General features: G+C 44.7%; 2 protein-coding genes across 2 annotated transcripts in view; one reads left to right on the top strand and one right to left on the bottom strand.

Annotated features, from left to right (window-relative positions):
- Positions 1-17,655, bottom strand: part of gfra1b (gdnf family receptor alpha 1b) — a 101,405-nt gene extending 83,750 nt beyond the window's left edge. Inside the window, exon 1 of the mRNA XM_070545630.1 lies at positions 17,303-17,655. The gene's annotated coding sequence lies outside the window, so the exon portion shown is untranslated. The remainder of the gene's footprint in view (positions 1-17,302) is intronic.
- On the top strand, positions 10,814-11,998 carry LOC139063452 (S-antigen protein-like). The gene is made up of 2 exons (XM_070545313.1): positions 10,814-10,825; positions 11,027-11,998. Exons 1-2 carry the CDS (start codon positions 10,814-10,816, stop codon positions 11,996-11,998), a joined length of 984 nt encoding a protein of 327 aa, XP_070401414.1.
- Positions 17,656-19,880: the final 2,225 nt, after the last annotated feature.

Below are 19,880 nucleotides of genomic sequence, written 5' to 3'. Positions count from 1 at the left end.
CTGTGAGTTAAAATATCCTGATACTGTCCAATTGTAAACATTGTGCTCCATCCCTGTGCTTGTACTCAGAAGATGCTTCTTGATGCCACAGATATGTGGTGATTTAGCTTGTTTCTTTATTTTACTCCAGAATAAGAGATTAAATTATTACAAAAGCAGTTCAGTGTAGTTAAATTAGTCATTCAAAAGATTATAACATGCTGCAGTGTGTGTGTGTATGCATGTGTGTGTGTGTGTGTGTGTGTGTGTGTGTGTGTGTGTGTGTGTGTGTGTGTGTGTGTGTGTGTGTGTGTGTGTGTTACACATATAGGACTGCATGAGACAGCATGGTTTAATCAAATCCATGCATCTTATTTCTTGGCTGAAGTAATGGCTCAGGAAAATAACTTATGTTTCATAAATAATGACGTCTCTACAGTGTTTATGATAATATTTTATCTTATATTGGACCTGTCTTTGGTCTGGGAGGTGTAACTAACCATGATACAAGCTTTTTAAAACATGTTAAAGTGTTACAAGAGGAGATAAATGCATGAATTTAAAGTTCATGTTTGGAGACCGACCTTCACAGTTTGGAGGCTCACGCTGGTGAAGAGACACCATTAGTTCTAGTAACACCTGGGCTCCCAAGGCCTATTCTAACAGGATGGATGTTACAGGACCTTTAAGGATTCCAGTTGGATGATTGGAGGATTATTTAGGAGGATTGGAATGAACAAACTGATTTCAGTGGTGAAGGGTTAAAGGTATTGGCTTGGCATTAAAATTGTAGAAATGCAAAATAACTACACTTTACCATCTATATAAGCATGTACTGGGTTTAATTTTTTATTTTGTTAAGGACTTTTGTCATGAATCATTACAGAAAATCCAAATCTTCTCCTCCAGACAGTGAAGAACTGTGTTTTGCATACATCACTCCAGCACGTACAACAAGGTAGCTGCTGATGCTAATATTGTGAATCACTGTTATTTGTTTACTTTCATGCTCCTAATTATTACGTATATTGTGTTTACAGCTGCAGCAATAGGTCTGAGCCATGTGTCTCTGTGTCCTACATGCATTTTTACATAACAGGTCTGATCTAAAATAATAACCTACATCTATAAATCCATCTAGAACTGCACCGTTACTTCTGGACTCTAGACGAGTCCCGTTAGCATGACTGCAGCACCGTGTTAGCTCCCGTAAGGAAAGAACAAGTCATTTGGGAAAGCTACGACACACACACACACACACACACACACACACACGCACGCACGCACGCACACACACACACACACACACACACACACACACACACCGAGATATAATCTAAAAAACACTGGAGTCAGGCGTTGTTTACTGCAGCTGTTTCAGCAGAGCTCCATGTGAAACGTCACCAGCTGCCCAGGGCTGTTGAGAAGCAACATGTTTTCTTTAACTAAAGAGTGTTCATGCAGGACTAATGTAATCTGTGTTAAACATGAATTTGTTTGTTACTCTCAGGAGGTGTCCTGTGTGGCAGCCATTTTGAAGCAGCTAAAGAGGAAGCCCGCCTCTAATGCTGCCTTTATATAGTGAAATGCCTGAGTGGACTAAGGTGATTGGCCGACCTGATTTGGAGGGGGGGTCAGAGAGTATATAGGTGGACTGCTGGGTGTGGCAAGGGATTCTTTTCTCTCTGAAAGTGACAGAGACTGGAGGAGAGTTGGATGGGTGGCCATTTTGAATAGTGCTGGGATTTTCTGATTTTTGTTTGGACCAGAGGAAATTAAATTGGTTTTCCTTGTTTATCAACCAAGTCATCATGCTTCTTTTGTCCTCAATACACTTCACTGTGTAACACCGCGCCAGTCACAAACATCAGATTTTCTTACAATTCCAGCCGTCAAAATCCAAAAACCTTTTTCATCTAAGGTTTTAATACACATTTACACATGCTGTTCAAACGAAATTTGCCTCTGGCCGATATCTTTAAATGAGTGAGTGAACCCACTACCAAGGATGAACTCTGCTAACTTTTTATTTTTTATTTTTTTTTACCGTGTCCTGTCTGGCTGTGAAGCAAGCAGAATTGATGTCTGAATGCTGGTGACAAGCCTTACAGATTTATTCTCAGGTGGAGCATCAAAGCATTTGCTTTTAATGTCACGCCTGATACTTAAAACTTTATTGTTATTGTTGTTGAATGCTTTGTAATTCCGACCAGACACGGAGACAGAGGTGAAAGAGAGAGGAAAAGAAAAGGTGGGGAGAGAGAGAGAGAGAGAGAGAGAGAGAGGGGGGGGGGGGGTTCCACAAAAACAAACAATAATGAACAAGAGTCTGCTTCCAGACCTGCAGTAAAAAGACAAAAAAAAAAAACCAAAGGGACACAAAAAAAGGGACACAACAACAATACAACAAGATCTACCTATCACTGCGTCAACTTGATGAAAAAAAAAATATATATATATATAATCAACATTGCTTAACTGAAGAATCACGATAATAAATCACAGTGCATTAAGTGCCCACCATAGTCTTAAGACCTGTGTTTAACGTGCCCAAGCCCATACTTTTGAGAGCACCATGTGAGCACCTGTGTGTGTACACGCGCTTGTTTATTTAAGGTTTTTCTATAGGAGCGCCCAACAGAGAGTGTGAGGGACCACAGATCTGCCCCCCAAAGATGCGCAGGAGACGGGGGGGAGCTCCAAGTCCCAGAGATCCAGGCGCTGCCCCAGAACGCAGGAACCCCAAGGAGACTGCAACCAGGAAGGCCCCCGCCCCCCTCGAGAGGCACAGAGGATCGCCCCGGGGGGCCACAACCAGCAGCCGGCAGAGTCCCCGGAGATATCAGCGGAGAGCCCACAGGCCCGCCCGCAGCCTCCCACCCCCAAGCCGGCCGAGCCCGGGACCCAGCGACCCGGGACCCAGGGGCGACCACCCCCGCCGGGGACCCAGCAGAGCCCAGGGACCCAGACCCCACCAGGCAGCCACCGGGATCTAACAGGCAGATGCCAAAATCTTAAACCCCCAGACCCGGTTGCCCCGAACACTCAGGCAGACCAAGGCACAAGCCCCCACACCAGGTGTGGCAGGGGGAGGGGGGACAGAGATCTATATCATCAAGAGAAGTTCCAGGAAAGGGGAGGACCCAAAGGCCCCACCTGACATATACAGTCATACACAAACACAGTCACACGCTCCCTCCCTCATGCTCACACATGCACATACAACCCAAGACTTACAAAAATGCATGCTGGACACCCACTCATGCTCCCCATACACACCCTATTCACTCTGGTCCCGGTACTGCTGCACATTGGGTACAACCATCACCGGTAACCAGAGTTTGACCCTTTCTGCTGGGGTGCTGATGAGCAGGCTCCCCCGCCCAACGCTGAGCACAGCAACCCACCACCCCAGACCCCAACCAGACGGCCAGATCTCCCTCCTAGCCTCCAGCCCCAGGAAGCCTAGCAACAACAGAGGTGGCTAAGACCCCTAGTCTCCCTCCGCCTGCTCCAATATAGTGTTGTGTGATCATGAGGTGTATTCCATGGCTGTGGTGAGTGGGCAGTGCGGGCATCATCCAGCATATGCCAGCTGATGCCACCGCACCACCCCACTTACACCCTCAGCCATCAGTGTCTAAGTGCGGTTTAAAATTGGAAGTGGGCACCGGCACTCGGGAGAAGGCTGAAATATCCCCCTGCCAAATGCCGTTGAATGTGCTCACTCCCAAGGCCCTAAGTGTGTGTTTGTGTGGAATGTCGTCAGTGGAAGTGTATAAGGTGCAAATAAAATTGGGGGGCAGGTTTCCACAGGAATGCGGAAATGGGGTCCATACCCGCACTCCCTGACTTGCCCACCCCCCAAGGTCCTATGTGTATGTTTGTGTGATGATGTGAGGGAGCAGGAGGAGAGAAATATGCGGGGAAGGGGAGGAATGGCTGGTTGGGCTTAGCCCTGCAGGGAGCCAGCTCCCCTACTGGCACCAATAGGCACCTCTATTGTCAAACTGCCACCCAGGGCATGGAGACCCCAGCCCATCCTGCCAGGGCCCAAAGCAGCAGCATTACAGAGCCTCACGGAGTCCGAGGGCACCAACCCAGCCCCACCCCAGCAGAATATCTATGCCCACCCCTGCATTTGCACAACTTCCAGAATATATAAGACATGGGACATCCAGGTAAGGTTGGGTCCTTCCCCTCCTGGACCTCCCCCTCCCTTGTGATGGAACGGCAGAGGAGCCAAGGCCTACCTGAGGCCCCCGAACCCGGGCCAGACACTGCTGGGTGTCCCTGCCTTCTTCCCGGCAGCATACATGTCAGGACCCGACCCCCAAGGCCCCGCCCAGATCCCCACACGGGGCCGACCACCCCCAAACCCCGAGCCCCCAGGCCCCCCCACAGACCCGCCCAGGGGCATTGCAGCCGCCAGGCAGTGACCCATGGCCGCCGCCAAGATCCCCAAGAGGCCCTACTCACAACCGCCAGCAGTCCACCCCCCGAGGCAACCCAAGCACCTCCAGAGGGGGGCAACGGCCCCCCAGTCCCAGACACCCTCAGTGAACCCACCTCCAGGGAACATCCGGATACTCCATACTCAGACCCCACAACCCCCCACCCACACCATCCTGCAGGACAACATCAACGGCCCCCCACCCTCGCTATGTGATGGAACCGATCAAAGGAGCCCAGAGAGATTCATCTGAAGTGGAAGCAGAGGCTATATCAAGTGCAATATGATCTAACAAAAGATTTCCATACTGGTTAATGCAGAGACTTTCTCTATTTTTCCAATTCAAGAGGATAGTTTTCGTAGCGATGCATATGGCAGTCAGAACCACGTGAACCAAAGATGTTGCAATCGGGACATCGTCCAGCTTCCCCAGTAAACAAAGAGAGGGGGAAGTTGGGATATGACATTTCAGACATTTTGACAGATCCTCACATACTCTACCCCAAAATTCCTGGACAGGTGGGCAGGACGACAGTGCATGAATGTAATTGTCAGGAATGTTGTTTGTGCAGTGTGTACAGGTGTCAGACGACACAAACCCCATCTTGAACATCCGATGACCTGTATAGTGTACTCTGTGTAGAATTTTGTACTGAATTAATTGTAAATTGGGGTGTCTGATCATTTTAAAAGTTTTTAAACAAGTTTGGGACCAGAAGTCCTGGTCAAAGCTAACTGATATATCCACCTCCCATTTTTCAATAGGGATTGCAATTTTATCGTCTATTTTGGACAGTGTCTTATATACTTTAGACAGTAGTTTGGGGGGTCTGAGATTATAAAAGTCTAATACCCTTGGTGGTGTTTGTAATTCTATTTTATTGAGCTTAAATTTTTGTTTGACTACACATTTAATTTGGTGATATTCTAAAAAGCTATTCTTATCCATTCCAAATTGGGAGACTATTTGATTAAATGGGATAAAGTCCAATCCTTCATATATGTGTTCCAGGTATAGGATTCCTTTATTTTTCCAGTCCGGAAGGTTCATCATTTTGTTGTTTTGCAAAATGTCAGGATTGTTCCAGATAGGTGTGCGTCTGCATGGTACTAGTGAAGACTCTGTCATTTTAAGATACTCCCACCATGCTGTCAGAGAGGTGCTGATACTAATACTTTTGAAGCTTTCATGTTTTCTTATGCTTGAGCTAATAAATGGTAAGTCTGAAAGCTCTATCGTATTGCAAAGTGTCTGTTCTATATCTAACCAGGACTCGTCTAATGGGTTATCTTGCAACCATCTTGGTATATATTGCAGCCTGTTGGCTAAGAAATAATAATAAAAGTTGGGTAAATCCAGTCCTCCTCTGTCTTTGGTCTTCTGAAGCGTTTTTAAGCTAATTCGTGGAGGTTTATCCTGCCAAAGGAACTTAGTAATTGAGGAGTCCAGAGATTTAAACCAGTCAGCTGGTGGTTTGTTTGGGATCATCTAGAATAAGTAATTTATTCTGGGTAAGACCATCATTTTAATTGTAGCCACTCTCCCCGTGAGTGATATTGGTAAGGATTTCCATCTTGCAAGATCATCTTCCACTTTCCTTAAAAGTGGGATGTAGTTTAGTTTGGTTAGATCTGCTACCTTGGGAGAGATATTAATTCCCAGGTATGTGATATTCCCTGACTCCAATTGTGTATTAAGCAAATTGACAAATGAGAAATTAATTGGTAGAACTGTGGATTTTAACCAGTTTATAGAGTAATCTGAAACTCTTGAAAAAGAGTTTATCAGTTCTATTGCTTGGGAGAGAGAGGATTGAGAATTCTGGAGAAAGAGTAAAACATCATCTGCATAAAGACTGATCTTATGTTCTATTTTCTTACACTTTATCCCTTTAATATCTGTTGTTTGCCTAATTGCTGCTGCTAGTGGTTCGATAAAGATAGCAAAAAGTGAGGGGGAGAGTGGGCATCCCTGCCTGGTCCCCCTCTGAAGACAGAAGCTAGCTGATATTTGGTCGTTCGTCCTGACACGTGCTGTTGGTGAACTGTATAATGTTTCTATTCAGTTTATGAAGAAGTTCCCAAAGCCACATTTATGTAAAGTTGCAAATAAGAACTTCCAGTTAACTCTATCAAAAGCTTTTTCTGCATCTAGAGATAATATACTAGTTTCTATGTTTCTACTGTAAGAGAAATCTATCAAATTAAGTAATCTACGTGAGTTTGTGGATGACTGTCTACCTTTAATGAAACCAGTTTGGTCAGGGTGTATTATGAAGGGGGTTACCTTCTCTAATCTTTTGGCCAGGCTTTACAAATTATTTTGAGATCAACATTAATAAGAGAAATTGGGCGATAGCTGGTTGGAAATGCTGGGTCTTTGCCTGGTTTTAACAAGAGACTAATATTGGCTGAATTCATGTTTGGCTGTAATCTGCCGCTCTCTTCGATTTCCCTCACCATTCTGAAAAATGTTGGAGCCAGAATGATCCAGAATTCTTTGTAGAATTCTACTGGGAACCCGTCTGGACCTGGAGCTTTCCTATTAGTCATGGATTTAAGGGCTTCCTGGAGCTCCGCTGATGTTAGTGGCGAGTACAGGACTGTAACTTGGCTGTCTGATAATTTAGGAAGTGTTATCCTGTCAAGGAACTCATTGATCTCATTATCTGATGGGTTTATCTGTGGTGAGTACAAAGTTTGGTAAAAGTCTCTGAAGGTGTTGTTTATTCTTTCAGGGTCATTAACTATATTCCCGGTTGAGTCTTTAACAGCAGATATGGTAGTTTTCTCTTTATTTATTTTTAATTGGCTAGCTAAGAATTTACCTGATTTATTACTATGTTCAAATTTTTCTATTTGTAGTCTTTGTGCTAAAAATTGTGTCTTTTTGTCAATAATTCCATGAAGTTCTAATTTAGCTTTACGTAATTTGCTCATTGACTCTTCTTCTGTGGATGTCTCTAAAGACTTGATGATTTCCTCTAACTCCTGAATACGTTTGTTTTCTGTTTTTTTCCTATGTGATGAGAAAGAGATTATTTTACCTCTCATCACTGCCTTTCCTGCCTCCCAAAGAATAGGTGCTGATGTTCCAGGCAGGTCATTATGTTCTAAATATAAAGCCCACTCCTTTTTAAAAAAATCTATAAAACCTTCGTCTTTAAGCAGTGATGTATTAAACCTCCAGTTTTTGCTTGGTGGGATTGTCTTTTTATTTACCAGAGTTAAAGAAACTGGAGCATGGTCGCTGACAACTATGGGGTGTATCTCAGTGTCTGAAATGTCAGCCAACAATGAGCTACTGACTAGAAAATAATCCAAACGTGAGTGAGAGTGATGGACGTGCGAAAAAAAAGTATACTCTCTACGGTTAGGATGAAGAGATCGCCATGCATCACAAAGCCCATAATCACTCATGTACTGTTTAACTATGTTAGTGGATTGCCAATTGCGCTGAGTCCCAGCTGTACTGAGCCTGTCTGTTAAGGAATTCATCCAAAAATTAAAATCACCTCCAAGTATAAGTGGACAGTCCAAGTGTTCGGAGAGTACAGAGAAAAAATTATGAAAGAATGGAGGGTCATCAATATTTGGACAGTATATGCTGACGATACATAAGCGTTGGTTCTGTACAGATAATTTTAACATTATAAATCTACCCTCTGGATCAGAAACTGTGTCCAATACTGTGAAATTGATGTTTTTGTGTATTAAAATAGCTACACCTCTTTGCCTAGAGTTATAGCAGGCACAGAACATGCTGGGAAACTCAGGTGTCTTAAGTTCATCTGCGGATGTGGCAGATCTATGAGTCTCTTGTAACAATATTACGTCTGCTTGCACTCTCTTTAACTGATCAAAAATTTTTAATCTCTTCTCTCTAGAGCCAGTCCCATGTACGTTCCATGAGACAAACCTTAGTGCCTTCATGTGAATAGGATGGAATAAGTATATAAATGTATAAATAGTATGTTAATAAATAACAAAAAAGTAAATAATAATAATAATAATAATAATAATAATAATAATAATAAAGATCCAACAGTGTTTGTGGTTGTATTATTTGACGCATAAATTATGATATTGTGCTATGAATTTAATATATCTGTGTGTGTGTGTGCGTGTGTGTGTGTGTGCGTGTGTGCGTGTGTGCATGTGTGTGTGTGTGCTGTGTGTGTGCGTGTGTGTGTGTGTGTGTGTGTGTGTGTGTGTGTGTGTGTGTGTGTGTGTGTGTGTGTGTGTGTCGAGTCTGACGCAGTGTTGGAAAGTTGTGTGGTTGTGCCATACAGGTGTACAGGAACAGAACCAAGTAAAGAGGAAGGGAAAGTATAGACACAGGTTAGAAAAGAAGAAAGAACTAAAAAGAATGGGTGATGGGGTGTGAAGTGGTGAAGAACAGGTGATCTTATCATCTAGAAAACGGATTTAGCAGCTGTTTAATCCTGACGTGATCAAACCAAGTGAATCCTGATAAGAATAATAAATGTCTGACCTGATGTTGGGCTAATACAGCCAGTCAGTCACTCCTCGCTCCTTGTAAAGTTTATTGTCCACATAAAGCTTATCCACCGCGATGACAGCTCTCTTCCCATCCTGGATATACTTTTTACGCAGCGGAAAGAGAACCCGGCGTCGATCCAGAATCTCCTTCGGGAACTGATCATTCACGCTGAAATCTTTTCCTTTGAGCTCTCTTCCGTGACTTTTTACAAGATCCTTCTGCTTAAAATGTTCAAATTTAGCCACGATGGGACGAGGTCTTCTGCTGTCCACTCGTCTAGCTCCAAGGCGATGTACCCGGTGAAATGTGATGTTTTTTATCGTTTCTTCTGGAATCTTCATTTCTGTCTGGAGAAAGTTCTTGATTGTATGTTCGTAGTTCTCCGCCCCTCCCATCTGCTCCGGCAGATCTGCGAACACCAGATTATCCCTCATGCTGCGGGCCTGAAGGTCCAAAACCGTCTCCTTCAGAGTCTTGTTGTCCTGGGTGATCCGCGTCATTCCCTCTTCCAGGGAAGAAACGGACCCCCGCAGAGACGCGTTCTCAGCAGCGAGCCGTTCAACCTGCTCCTGACTGAACTCCAGAGATGTTCGGAGGTTCTGAAACTCCTGGTGAAGAACCTCGAGCAGATGAAGTCGCCCCTCAAATCCCAGAAGCCGTTTATCAATAGAATCTAATAATTCTAATATGTCCTTACGGGGAGATGAGGCCTCAGGCGAGTCCTGAGGACGGCTCCTCTTGGTCCCAGCAGGTGTTTCAGCCTCAGCTGCTGATTTCTTCGGACCCATGACGAATAACTCAAAAACTTCGTCAATATAATTTAGTAAACTTTCTGAATTTTCTTCACTTACCTCCAGATTGAGTGAGTTATACTTACCAGATTATTTTTTGCGTTGTCAGTAAATAAATTAGGCGAAAATGTGTCTTAATTGTTTGTGAATGTTTGTTAACAAGCTGCCATCAGCTTCAAACGCTGCCGTGTATCCGGTGATCGGCCGTCAGCGCATGCTCACACACCTCTGCTAACTTTAAAAATCAGCTGCTCTAATGAGTATGAAGATCAGAGAGGAGCTCTAGGATGGACATGGATAAAGGAACTGTAATGTAGAGGTAAAGTAGGGCAGGGCCAACATTAACAGCTGTCATACGGTCCATTTGAAATGTTTGACTTTCAGTTAGCTTGTTATGTGACAGATTAGAGCACAGTCTCATGTTAAAGTTTTGTCGAGAACATTGAGATGCCTCACATGCTGATGGCATCTAAAAATTAACGTTTTTTTCAAAATAAAGAATAATTTTATTCATAATTGAAACGTACAATCCTAGAAAAAACTCGTCCAATCAATGTGCACGTCCTGTTCTCACTGATTGGATAGAAATCCTTCCATCAAACTGTGTGTGTCCATGTGTGTGCGTGCACACACGAGCGTCTTGTGAACTGGTGTTGTGGTTTTGCACTGATGTAACCATCTTTATGCTGACAAAAATGTAACTAAGTAACTTTTACTTTGAGTACATTTTATTTATGATACTTTTTACTTGAGTAAAAATTTAGGCAAGTACTTGTACCTCCTCCTCCAGAGTCTCTACTAGTCAGATTAGTACTCTTTCCACCTCTAAAAGATAGATAGATAGATAATACCTTTATTAGTCCCACACGTGGGAAATTTAAACTGATTTCAGTAGTGAAGGGTTAAAGGTATTGGCTTGGCATTAAAATTGTAGAAATGCAAAATAACTTCATTTTACCATCTAGGGGACATGTACTGGGTTCAGTTTTTTATTTTGTTAAGGACTTTTGTCATGAATCATTACATCAAATCCAAATCCTCTCCTCCAGACAGTGAAGAACTGTGTTTTGCATACATCACTCCAGCATGTACAACAAGGTAGCTGCTGATGCTAGTATTGTGGGGCGGATACCAGACGCCCACATGACAGAGGACAAACAGATAAGGGGACCAGGGACCAGGGGAGCCTAGGGGGCTGGTGATGAGGAACCAGGAGCCGGGAACAGGGGAGTCTGGGGGGTCGACGACGGGGAGTCAGGAGCCGGGAGCAAGGAAGCCTAGGGATTGGGGACTCTGGAGGAGGAGGACGAAGAGGGGACTCTGGAGGAGGAGGACGAGGAAGGGACTCTGGAGGAGAAGGACGAGGAAGGGACTCTGAAGGCGGGAACACAGGGAACTCTGGAGACGGGGACTCAGGAAACTCTGGTGACGGGGACTCAGGAAACTATGGTGATGGGGACTCAGGAAAATCAGGAGGATGAGGGGACTCAGGAAACTCAGGAGGATGAGGGGAATAAGTCTCTGCAGGATGACGAGGGGACAAAGTCTCTGCAGGATGACGAGAGGACGAAGTCTCTGCAGGGAGATGAGGGGACGAAGACTCTGCAGGATGACGAGGGGATGAAGTCTCTGCGGGATGACGAGGGGACAAAGTTTCTGCAGGATGACGAGGGGACAAAGTCTCTGCAGGATGACGATGGGACGAAGTCTATGCAGTCGAAGGGGACAAAGTCTCTGCAGTCGAAGGGGATGAAGTCTCTGCAGTCGAAGGGGACGAAGTCTCTGCAGGATGATGAGGGGACGAAGTCTCTGCAGGATGATGAGGGGACAACGTCTCTGCAGGATGATGAGGAGACAAAGTCTCTGCAGGATGATGAGGGGATGAGGTCTCTGCAGGCGAAGGGGACAAAGTCGCTACAGGCGAAGGGGAGAAAGTCTCGGCAGGCAAAGGAGACAAAGTCTCTGCAGGCAAAGGGGACAAAGTCTCTGCAGGCGGAGGGGACAAAGTCTCTGCAGACGAAGGGGACAAAGTCTTGTGGACAGGCTGGACCGGAGCCTCTTGTACGGGCTGGACCGGAGCCTCGTGGACGGGCTGGACTGGAGCCTCGTGGACGGGCTGGACCGGAGCCTCTTGGACAGGCTGGACCGGAGCCTCTTGAACAGGCTGGACCTGACGACGGTTGTGACGCCAGCAACGAGGAAGGTTCATCGAAGGAGCGGGATGGCGCCGGTAAAAACAGAGGAGGAGTGACGGCCCACTGGAGAGGATGAGGCAGCGCAGTCAGAAACAGGTGAGGGTGTGGAAGCTTGGCCCATCGGAGGTGCCACGAGACATAAGGGTATCATTAGAGGGGGATGGAGCACACAAGGAGACACATGAGGGAGACGCAGACCATGACACCCCCCCCCACCACCACCCCCACCACCACCACCACCCCCCCGAGGGGCGGATACCAGACGCCCACAAGACAGAGGACAAACAGATAAGGGGACCAGGGAACAGGGGAGCCTGGGGGGCCGGCGACGGGGAGTAAGGAGCCGGGAGCAGGCAAGTCTGGGGAGCCGGCGACGGGGAGTCAGGAGCCGGGAGCAGGGAAGCCTAGGGATTGGGGACTCTGGAGGAGGAGGACGAAGAGGGGACTCTGGAGGAGGAGGACGAGGAAGGGACTCTAGAGGAGGAGGACAAGGAAGGGACTCTGGAGGAGGAGGAGGACGAGGAAGAGACTCTGGAGGAGGAGGACGAGAAAGGGACTCTGAAGGTGGGAACACAGGGAACTCTGGAGACAGGGACACAGGAAACTCTGGTGAATGAGGGGACTCAGGAAACTCTGATGAATGAGGGTACTCAGGAAACTCAGGAGGATGAGGGGACTCAGGAAATTCATGGAAAAGTTCTTCCAAAGTTGGAAACCCTGCAGCCAGCTAATGGATGAACTCTGCCATGAGCTGGGTAAATACTGTGGAGAAAGAGACGACTACAATGGCTGCATGTTAGCCGCCGGTTAGCGACGAAAAGCTGGCGTGAGCCAGGGATTCGTTGTGGAGATGAAGTAAATGATACTAACTTAGCCACCAGCTAGCAGATGAGTAATAGAGTATTTTGGGAGAGAAACGACAGGCTGTGGGAGGAGAAGAGTCTTGAATAGAAGGAGCTTCGTGAGGCATCTTCAATAAGGACTGTAGAACGGGTATGCTGGGACCGGTTTGGGAGCCCTGGTATGAAGAAAAGATGAATGAGCCACCTGAGGTGAGTTATGCAGTAAGGGACACGCTTGCAGGAAGGTGTCCAGCTATTGGTGGGCAGTGATCTCATCATATGCGTCTGCAGAGTGTTGGTCATGATGACGACATGACAGATTTGACGTGTCTTTCCATTTCATTGTTTGTTATTCAACCTAACCGAGTACAGCAATGCTGTATCTATATTCTTCTTAATCGAATTGGAAGACTACATGCTTCCAGAGCATACTGCTGCCCTCCGCTGTTTCTTTCAGGTTACATTTAGTCAAAGTGCAAATGCAAAACACAGAACTTGTATGTCCCTAAATAGCTACTGTACTTCATAATGGTGCATGACCATGGAGCGTCGACCACAGTTTATGTATTAAAAATGTAAAATTTCAAGCTGAGAGGAATTTTTAGAATTAATCTTGGTGAGAAAATTAATGAAAAAGCACAAGTTTGTAAACACAGAATTTGAGAGTAAATAGGTATTAGACTGTGGCTTTAAAAAGGAAACACGAACTGAATCCAAGACTAGCCTAGGTGCAACCAATTGCTCCACTGTACACCCTTCTCCTTAATGAATATCTATGGGCAAAAAAATCTACTGCACTTTATTTTTTCAGACTTTGAAATGCTATAATTGTTTTTTCATTGCAGATCCAAACATCAACCAGCATCACATAAATGCATTGGTGCAAATCAAAATATCCTTCATTGAAATTAGATTTGGAACCCAATTAGCCTGTTACACAGGCAATGTTCGCAGGTTAAATAACCTACTTTGCTACTGCGTTATTATCCCACTGCTACAACAAACTCTTTTTGAACAATGGCATTTCCCCTTCTCCAGGAAACCACTCATCTTTTGATCATAAGGATGAAAATACTTGACAAGGTGATGCCTGCCTTAAAATGTGAAGGTGTGTTTCAACAATATCAGCACTGGCATGACACACACACAAAAAATGTAGTGAAATTGCTTAAACTAACGAAGATGGAGCTAATTTAAAAGCAGAAAATAAGAGAGAAGTCTTTCTATTGATCTTCAGCCAGTAAAACTTCAGGCTGTGTCAAGATTTTCTGGGTTTTGACAATTGCAGCAATCTTGCAGCTCTGCCGGCTTCACATCAAATGACACTCCGAGAAATGAGCAAACTGTTTAAGATTCAGATTATGTTTATTCTGATGCTTCCAATCTATTCACACCTTGTTGCAAAGGAACTCATCTGCACATAGGTTAAATAACTTAAAGCTGCTTTTCAAATATAAGCAATAAAACAGTAAATTGATTTTAACGAGTGTTCAGGAAACACTGTTCTGTAACTACATGATTTCAATTCAACGTTTGGATATATATTCAGTTGAGGTGCTAGAAAACAGAAAATGAGGATATGCATGTAATTTTTTCTCTTGCTAGAGCCCTCCTATAGACGTGCGTTATCTTTGACCTTCATAAGCAGAGACAGAAATCAGTGAATGCAGACGTGAACGAGCACAAAACGAGACACAGTGAGACAGATATGTGCAGTCAAACAGACAGGAAAAAAATCTAAATCCACTCAGACAGATTGAGCCTGACCTGACCAGATTCTGCACGACAGCCTTCGTAGACAAAAGAAGAGGTCAAACTATCAAACTGCTGCTAGAAAAAGTCTTAGAATGATAGATGATAGAGTTCAGTTTGTGCGCTCACATCTAAAAACTACGACTCCACACTTGTAAACATTCTTTAAGCTGTAGGACTGCTTTTAGTCAATTTCTCAAATGTTCAGCTCAACACTGGCTTGTTCACCTCAGCTCTACTGCACACAGCCGTTGTCTTCTCCCAACTGCTGCTGTTATTCCTTAATATGGAAAAGGCTCCATAACAATCCTAGAATCCTCAGTTTTTTCCTCCACGTATTTAAGAAGAAGAAAATATCATTTCTATAGCACCTCTCAAGATAAAAATCACGAGACACTTCACAAAAACAAAAAATGTAAAAATATAAAAAAGAATTTAGAATATAGTTAAAAATATATCTAAAATGAGCAAAAAAAATAGAGAATTGTGATTAAAAAATGTTAAGAAAGAGAGAGACTGAATAGGAAAGAGGGAAATCAGTGGACCCGGAGGAAGGTGGAATAGGTGGGGAGAGCAGAATAAAGAGAGAGTGGTGAAGAAGGTCATACAAAAGCCACTTTGAGCAAGTGAGTCTTCAGCTGTTTTTTAAAGGAGTCCACTGAGTCCACTGAACTCAGTCTCAGGGGGAGAGAGTTCTAGAGTCTGGGGGCCACAGCAGCAAATGATCTATCACCTTTGGTCTTAAGGCTGGTGCGCTGCACAACCAGTAGGCTTTGATCACTGCAGAAGAAGAAGAAGAAGAAGAAGAAGAAGAAGAAGAAGAAGAAGAAGAAAATATCATTTCTATAGCGCCTCTCAAGATAAAAATCACGAGGCGCTTCACAAAAACAAAAAATATAAAAAATTGTAAAAATATAAAAAAGCACTTAGAAAATGTTTAAAAATATATTCAAAATGAGCAAGAATAAGCAATTGAGATTTAAAAGAAAAATGTTAAGAAAGAGAGAGTGAATAGGAAAGAGGGAAATCAGTGGATCCTGAGGAAGGTGGATTAGGTGGGGAGAGCAGAATAAAGAGAGAGTGGTGAACAAGGTCATACAAAAGCCAGCTTGAACAAGTGAGTCTTCAACTGCTTTTTGAAGGAGTCCACTGATCTCAGGCTCAGGGGGAGAGAGTTCCAGAGTCTGGGGGCCACAGCAGCAAATGATCTGTCACCTTTGGTCTTTAGCCTGGTGCGCTGCACAACCAGTAGGCTTTGATCACTGGACCTCAGGGACCTACTGGGGGTGTAGGGACTAAGAAGATCACCAATGTAAGATGGTGCTTGTCCATGTAAGGCCCTATAGACCAGAACCAGGATCTTGAAATGAACCCTGAAGTTGACTGGCAGCCAGTGAAGCTGGAGGAGAAGCGGGGTGATGTGGGTGTATTTGGAGGACTTGGTCAGAAGCTGAGCACAGGAATTCTGAACCACCTGTAGACGGTTCAGGGAGGCTCTGCTCAGACACGTGAAAGGAGAGTTAAAGTAGTCTAAGTGTGAGGAGATGAAGGTGTGGATAACTGTCTCAAGTTCAGAGCGAGACAGAATGGGACTCAGCTTAGCAATGTTCCTGAGATGGAAGAAGGAAGAGCGAACAAGAGAACTGACATGAGAATCCAGGGTGAGAGCTGGGTCAAAGGTCACGCCAAGATTCCTGACGGAAGGTTTGGTGTGAGAAGCAAGCTGACCAAGAGAGTCTCTGACTTTGGGAACCAGCTTGTCTGGGGCACAGATGAGGATCTCAGTCTTATCTTCATTCAGCTGAAGAAAGCTCCCAGCCATCCAGGTTTTGATAGAGTCTAAGCAGGTGTGTAACAGCTGCAGCTTAGACATCTCATGGGGCCTAAAGGAGATGTACAGTTGGATGTCATCTGCATAAAGATGGTAGGAGATTCCTTTGAAGGAGCTCAGGATGTGCTGAAGAGGAAGCAGATGGAGGAGGAAGAGCAGAGGAACCCAGCACAGAACCTTGTGGGACACCATGGGTAAGAGAGGTGGTGGAGGACCTAAACTTGGAGACGGCCACAGAAAAGGAATGCTCAGAGAGATAAGAGGAGAACCACTCCAGAGCAGATCCTGATAGGCCTACCCAGTCTCTGAGCCTCTCCAGTAGCAGGTGATGGTCAACAGTGTCAAAGGCTGCAGTCAGGTCCAGCAGGACCAGAACAGAACAGTCCCCTGCATCACTGTGAGTCAGAAGGTCATTAGTGTAGCGTTATGGATTTATGCTCTTTTATTGAAGAGAAACCATGCTACGTATTAATTCGGAATATTAATTTTAATAAATCAATAACCAAATGTTATATTGTTCAGAAGACTCAAAGGTTGTTTTCATCCATAAACTGCCGATAATATCTGAGTGTCTGTGTTTCAGTTCAATGAGGAAACCAGTTTGACGTTTAAAAGTTTTAATTCTTCAAATTAAACTAATGATTTTGAAATTGACAAACAGGAAATACAATCAACATTGATAACTTTGTGGGACAATCTTTTTAACAGTTGATATGCTGTTAATGCTCAAATAGACCTTCTGTAGGTGAATGAAGATTGAGAGTGATATGATGTGATTATGGATGCGTGTGGGTGCCAAGTGTAGTGAGAATTGAACATGAGATGAGATGAATGCATGTGTGCATCTGATGTTGCTTCAGGAAGAAACAGGTGTCTGAGTGAAGTGATGGTTTGAATAAACTTAGGTTTAGTGGAAAAGATGCATCAAAACGCTATCTGTCGTGTTTTGCCTCACCGAAAATCGGACCCTCTGTTGGACCCGGGACGTCACCTTAGGATGTTTCATCCAGGTCACCTTGGCTGGCAAAGAAGACAAAGATGCGCTGCGACCAGGTCCAGAGTTGCCCCTCGGTACACGTTGATGGTAAAGCGTTTTGTCGACGCGCTTTCTTAAGTTAATTCACTCAGAAATCAAAAGACTCGGTAATGAGTCTGCGTTAGAAGTTGCGGTTCAGCTATTCTGCCTGGCGTGGCAGAAACAGCGTGAGAGAAGGGGGGAAGAACGAGCCAACAGGCTCTGCCCCCCCTTTGGTTTTCAGGTCTGTTCTCTCTCGTTGTCCAACACGAACTGACTACAAAAGACTGAAACTTACCAAAACCTTTCTCTTCTCAAAGCAAACGTGCGTCATCAAATGTGTCTGGAGTTTACTGTGGGCAAGATGTGTGTGGGTGTGTGTGAATGTTTGTGTGCTTGAGTGTGAAGGTCAGTACCACACATTCAACATTATCTACTTAAGTGTGGATTCATTAATCCATTATAATTACCCCAAAGCATAAGAACCATTCATTTGATTAAACACATTTATAATGAGCAAAATGATAATGGTTATTTTAACATTAAAATCAAGAAAAAGAAGTTTAAACTTTATGTTTTGACTTGGTCTGGGTACAACTCATGTAAACACATCTTCTGGTAGACTGCAGGTGGCAGATGTTATGGTTTCCTCCCAGACTCGCTGGCGTTCAGGTCTTAATCTGTGGGTGAAAGTTCTCAGCGACCCAGCTTTGACACAGCTGAGTCCAACACCACCTTTGTGATAGAAAACCCATATTTCCTCACGTTACATTAGAGACCCTAAGAAGAGCTGTTTCAGTAGAATGAGCTCTACGAAAACCTGACTGGAAGCTATCATAGATGTTATGTTCATCGAGAGCAGCTGTGAGTTGTTTAGCCACAGCCTTTTCCAAGATCTTGGAGGTGAACGGAAGTTTAGAGATGGGTCTGAAGCTGCTATGGAGAGAGGGGTCAAGACTCGGTTATTTAAGAAGCGGGTGGATTACAACGTTCTTAAAGTAAGCAGGGACCTGACCAGAAACTAGAGAAGCATTAATTATGGAGAGCACGCTGGGACCGATGGACTGAAAAGCACTTTTAAACAAAGATGAGGGTAAGATGTCGAGGGGGCATGCAGAGGTCTTCATAGAGTTAACTAGTTTGGTTAACTCAGGCAAAGAAACAGGAGCAAAGCTATCTAGGATGATGGGCCTGGTTGGAGTCGGGAGAGGCGGCGATAGGCTGAAGAAGAGATGCTAGATCTAACCTTATTGACTTTGTCCACAAAGAAAGACAGAAAGTTCTCACAGTCTGCAACAGAGTGGATGGAGGCTGTAGGAGAGGCAGGAGACACAATGCTGCTGATGGTGTTAAACAGCACCTTGGGGTTCCCTTTGCCCTGGGACACCAGGTTGGAGAAATAGGAAACCCTAGCATCTCTGACTGCAGAGTTAAAGGATGTCAGAAGATCCTTCAGGTGCAGCAGATGGACGTGGAGATGGGTTTTCTTCCACAAGCGCTCAATTTTTCTGCATTGGCGCTTTAGGCTGCAAAGGTTGTCATTAAACCAGGGAGTAGGGTTCACTGCAGGAACTGATCTGGTTCTGACAGGACAGATGTTGTCCAGAATGGAGAGGCAGTGCTTGTTGAACTGAGGAGTTAATGAATCTGGATCGTTATCAGAAGAACAGGGTGGATCAAAAGCAGCAGAAAAATTGCTAGCTGTGCTCTCATTAAGAAAACGAGAACTAACCATACGGCGAGCAGGAGGTGGGGATGCAGAAACTGACAAGTTAAAGAAAATGCAATGGTGATCCTGAATATAAATGTCCTCAGGACAAACACTGTCAGCATTTAGACTCAGGGTAAAAAAAAAGGTCTAGAGTGTGCCCCCTGGTGTGTGTGGGGCCAGAAACATAATGGGTAAAGCCGAAGGTGTCCATAAGGCTGGAGAAATTCATGGCAAAGAGATCAGAGGGATCATCAACGTGGATGTTAAAGTCACCAACGATCACCAGTCTGGACAGCTTCACAGTGGAGGATAGAAAGTCACTAAACTCCTGAAGGAAAGAACTGTTTGGACCAGGTGGACGACAGACCACAGCACAGCAGAACGGGTTCTTACGCCCGACTTTAATCAGCTGCAGTTCAAAGGAAGCAAAGTGACCAGAGGTTGTAGAGCTACATGGATGATGGTCTCTGAAAACAACAGCTAGGCCTCCACCATGACCAGAAACCCGGGGCTGGCTAAGAAAAGAATAACCACTCGGGCAAAGTTCAATCAGAGCAGAATAATCAGATGTTTGCTGCCAAACTTCAGTCAGAAACAGAAAATCCAGGTTTTTAGAGAGAATTAAATCATTGAGTAGGAAGGACTTATTGTTAACAGAGTGGGTATTTAATAGAGCCATGCTGAGTGAGGTGGAGGAATCAGAAACTACAGAAACAGCGGTAGTTAGTGGACGTAAATTAGCAGGATTAGATCCACGGTGTTTATAAAAACCACTTATGGAGGGAACAGGAGGAGAAACCACTGAGG

The sequence above is a fragment of the Nothobranchius furzeri genome, chromosome 16 (genome assembly GCF_043380555.1).
Source record: "Nothobranchius furzeri strain GRZ-AD chromosome 16, NfurGRZ-RIMD1, whole genome shotgun sequence".
Lineage (NCBI taxonomy): Eukaryota > Metazoa > Chordata > Actinopteri > Cyprinodontiformes > Nothobranchiidae > Nothobranchius > Nothobranchius furzeri.
This window is presented reverse-complemented; position numbering and strand designations above follow the sequence as displayed.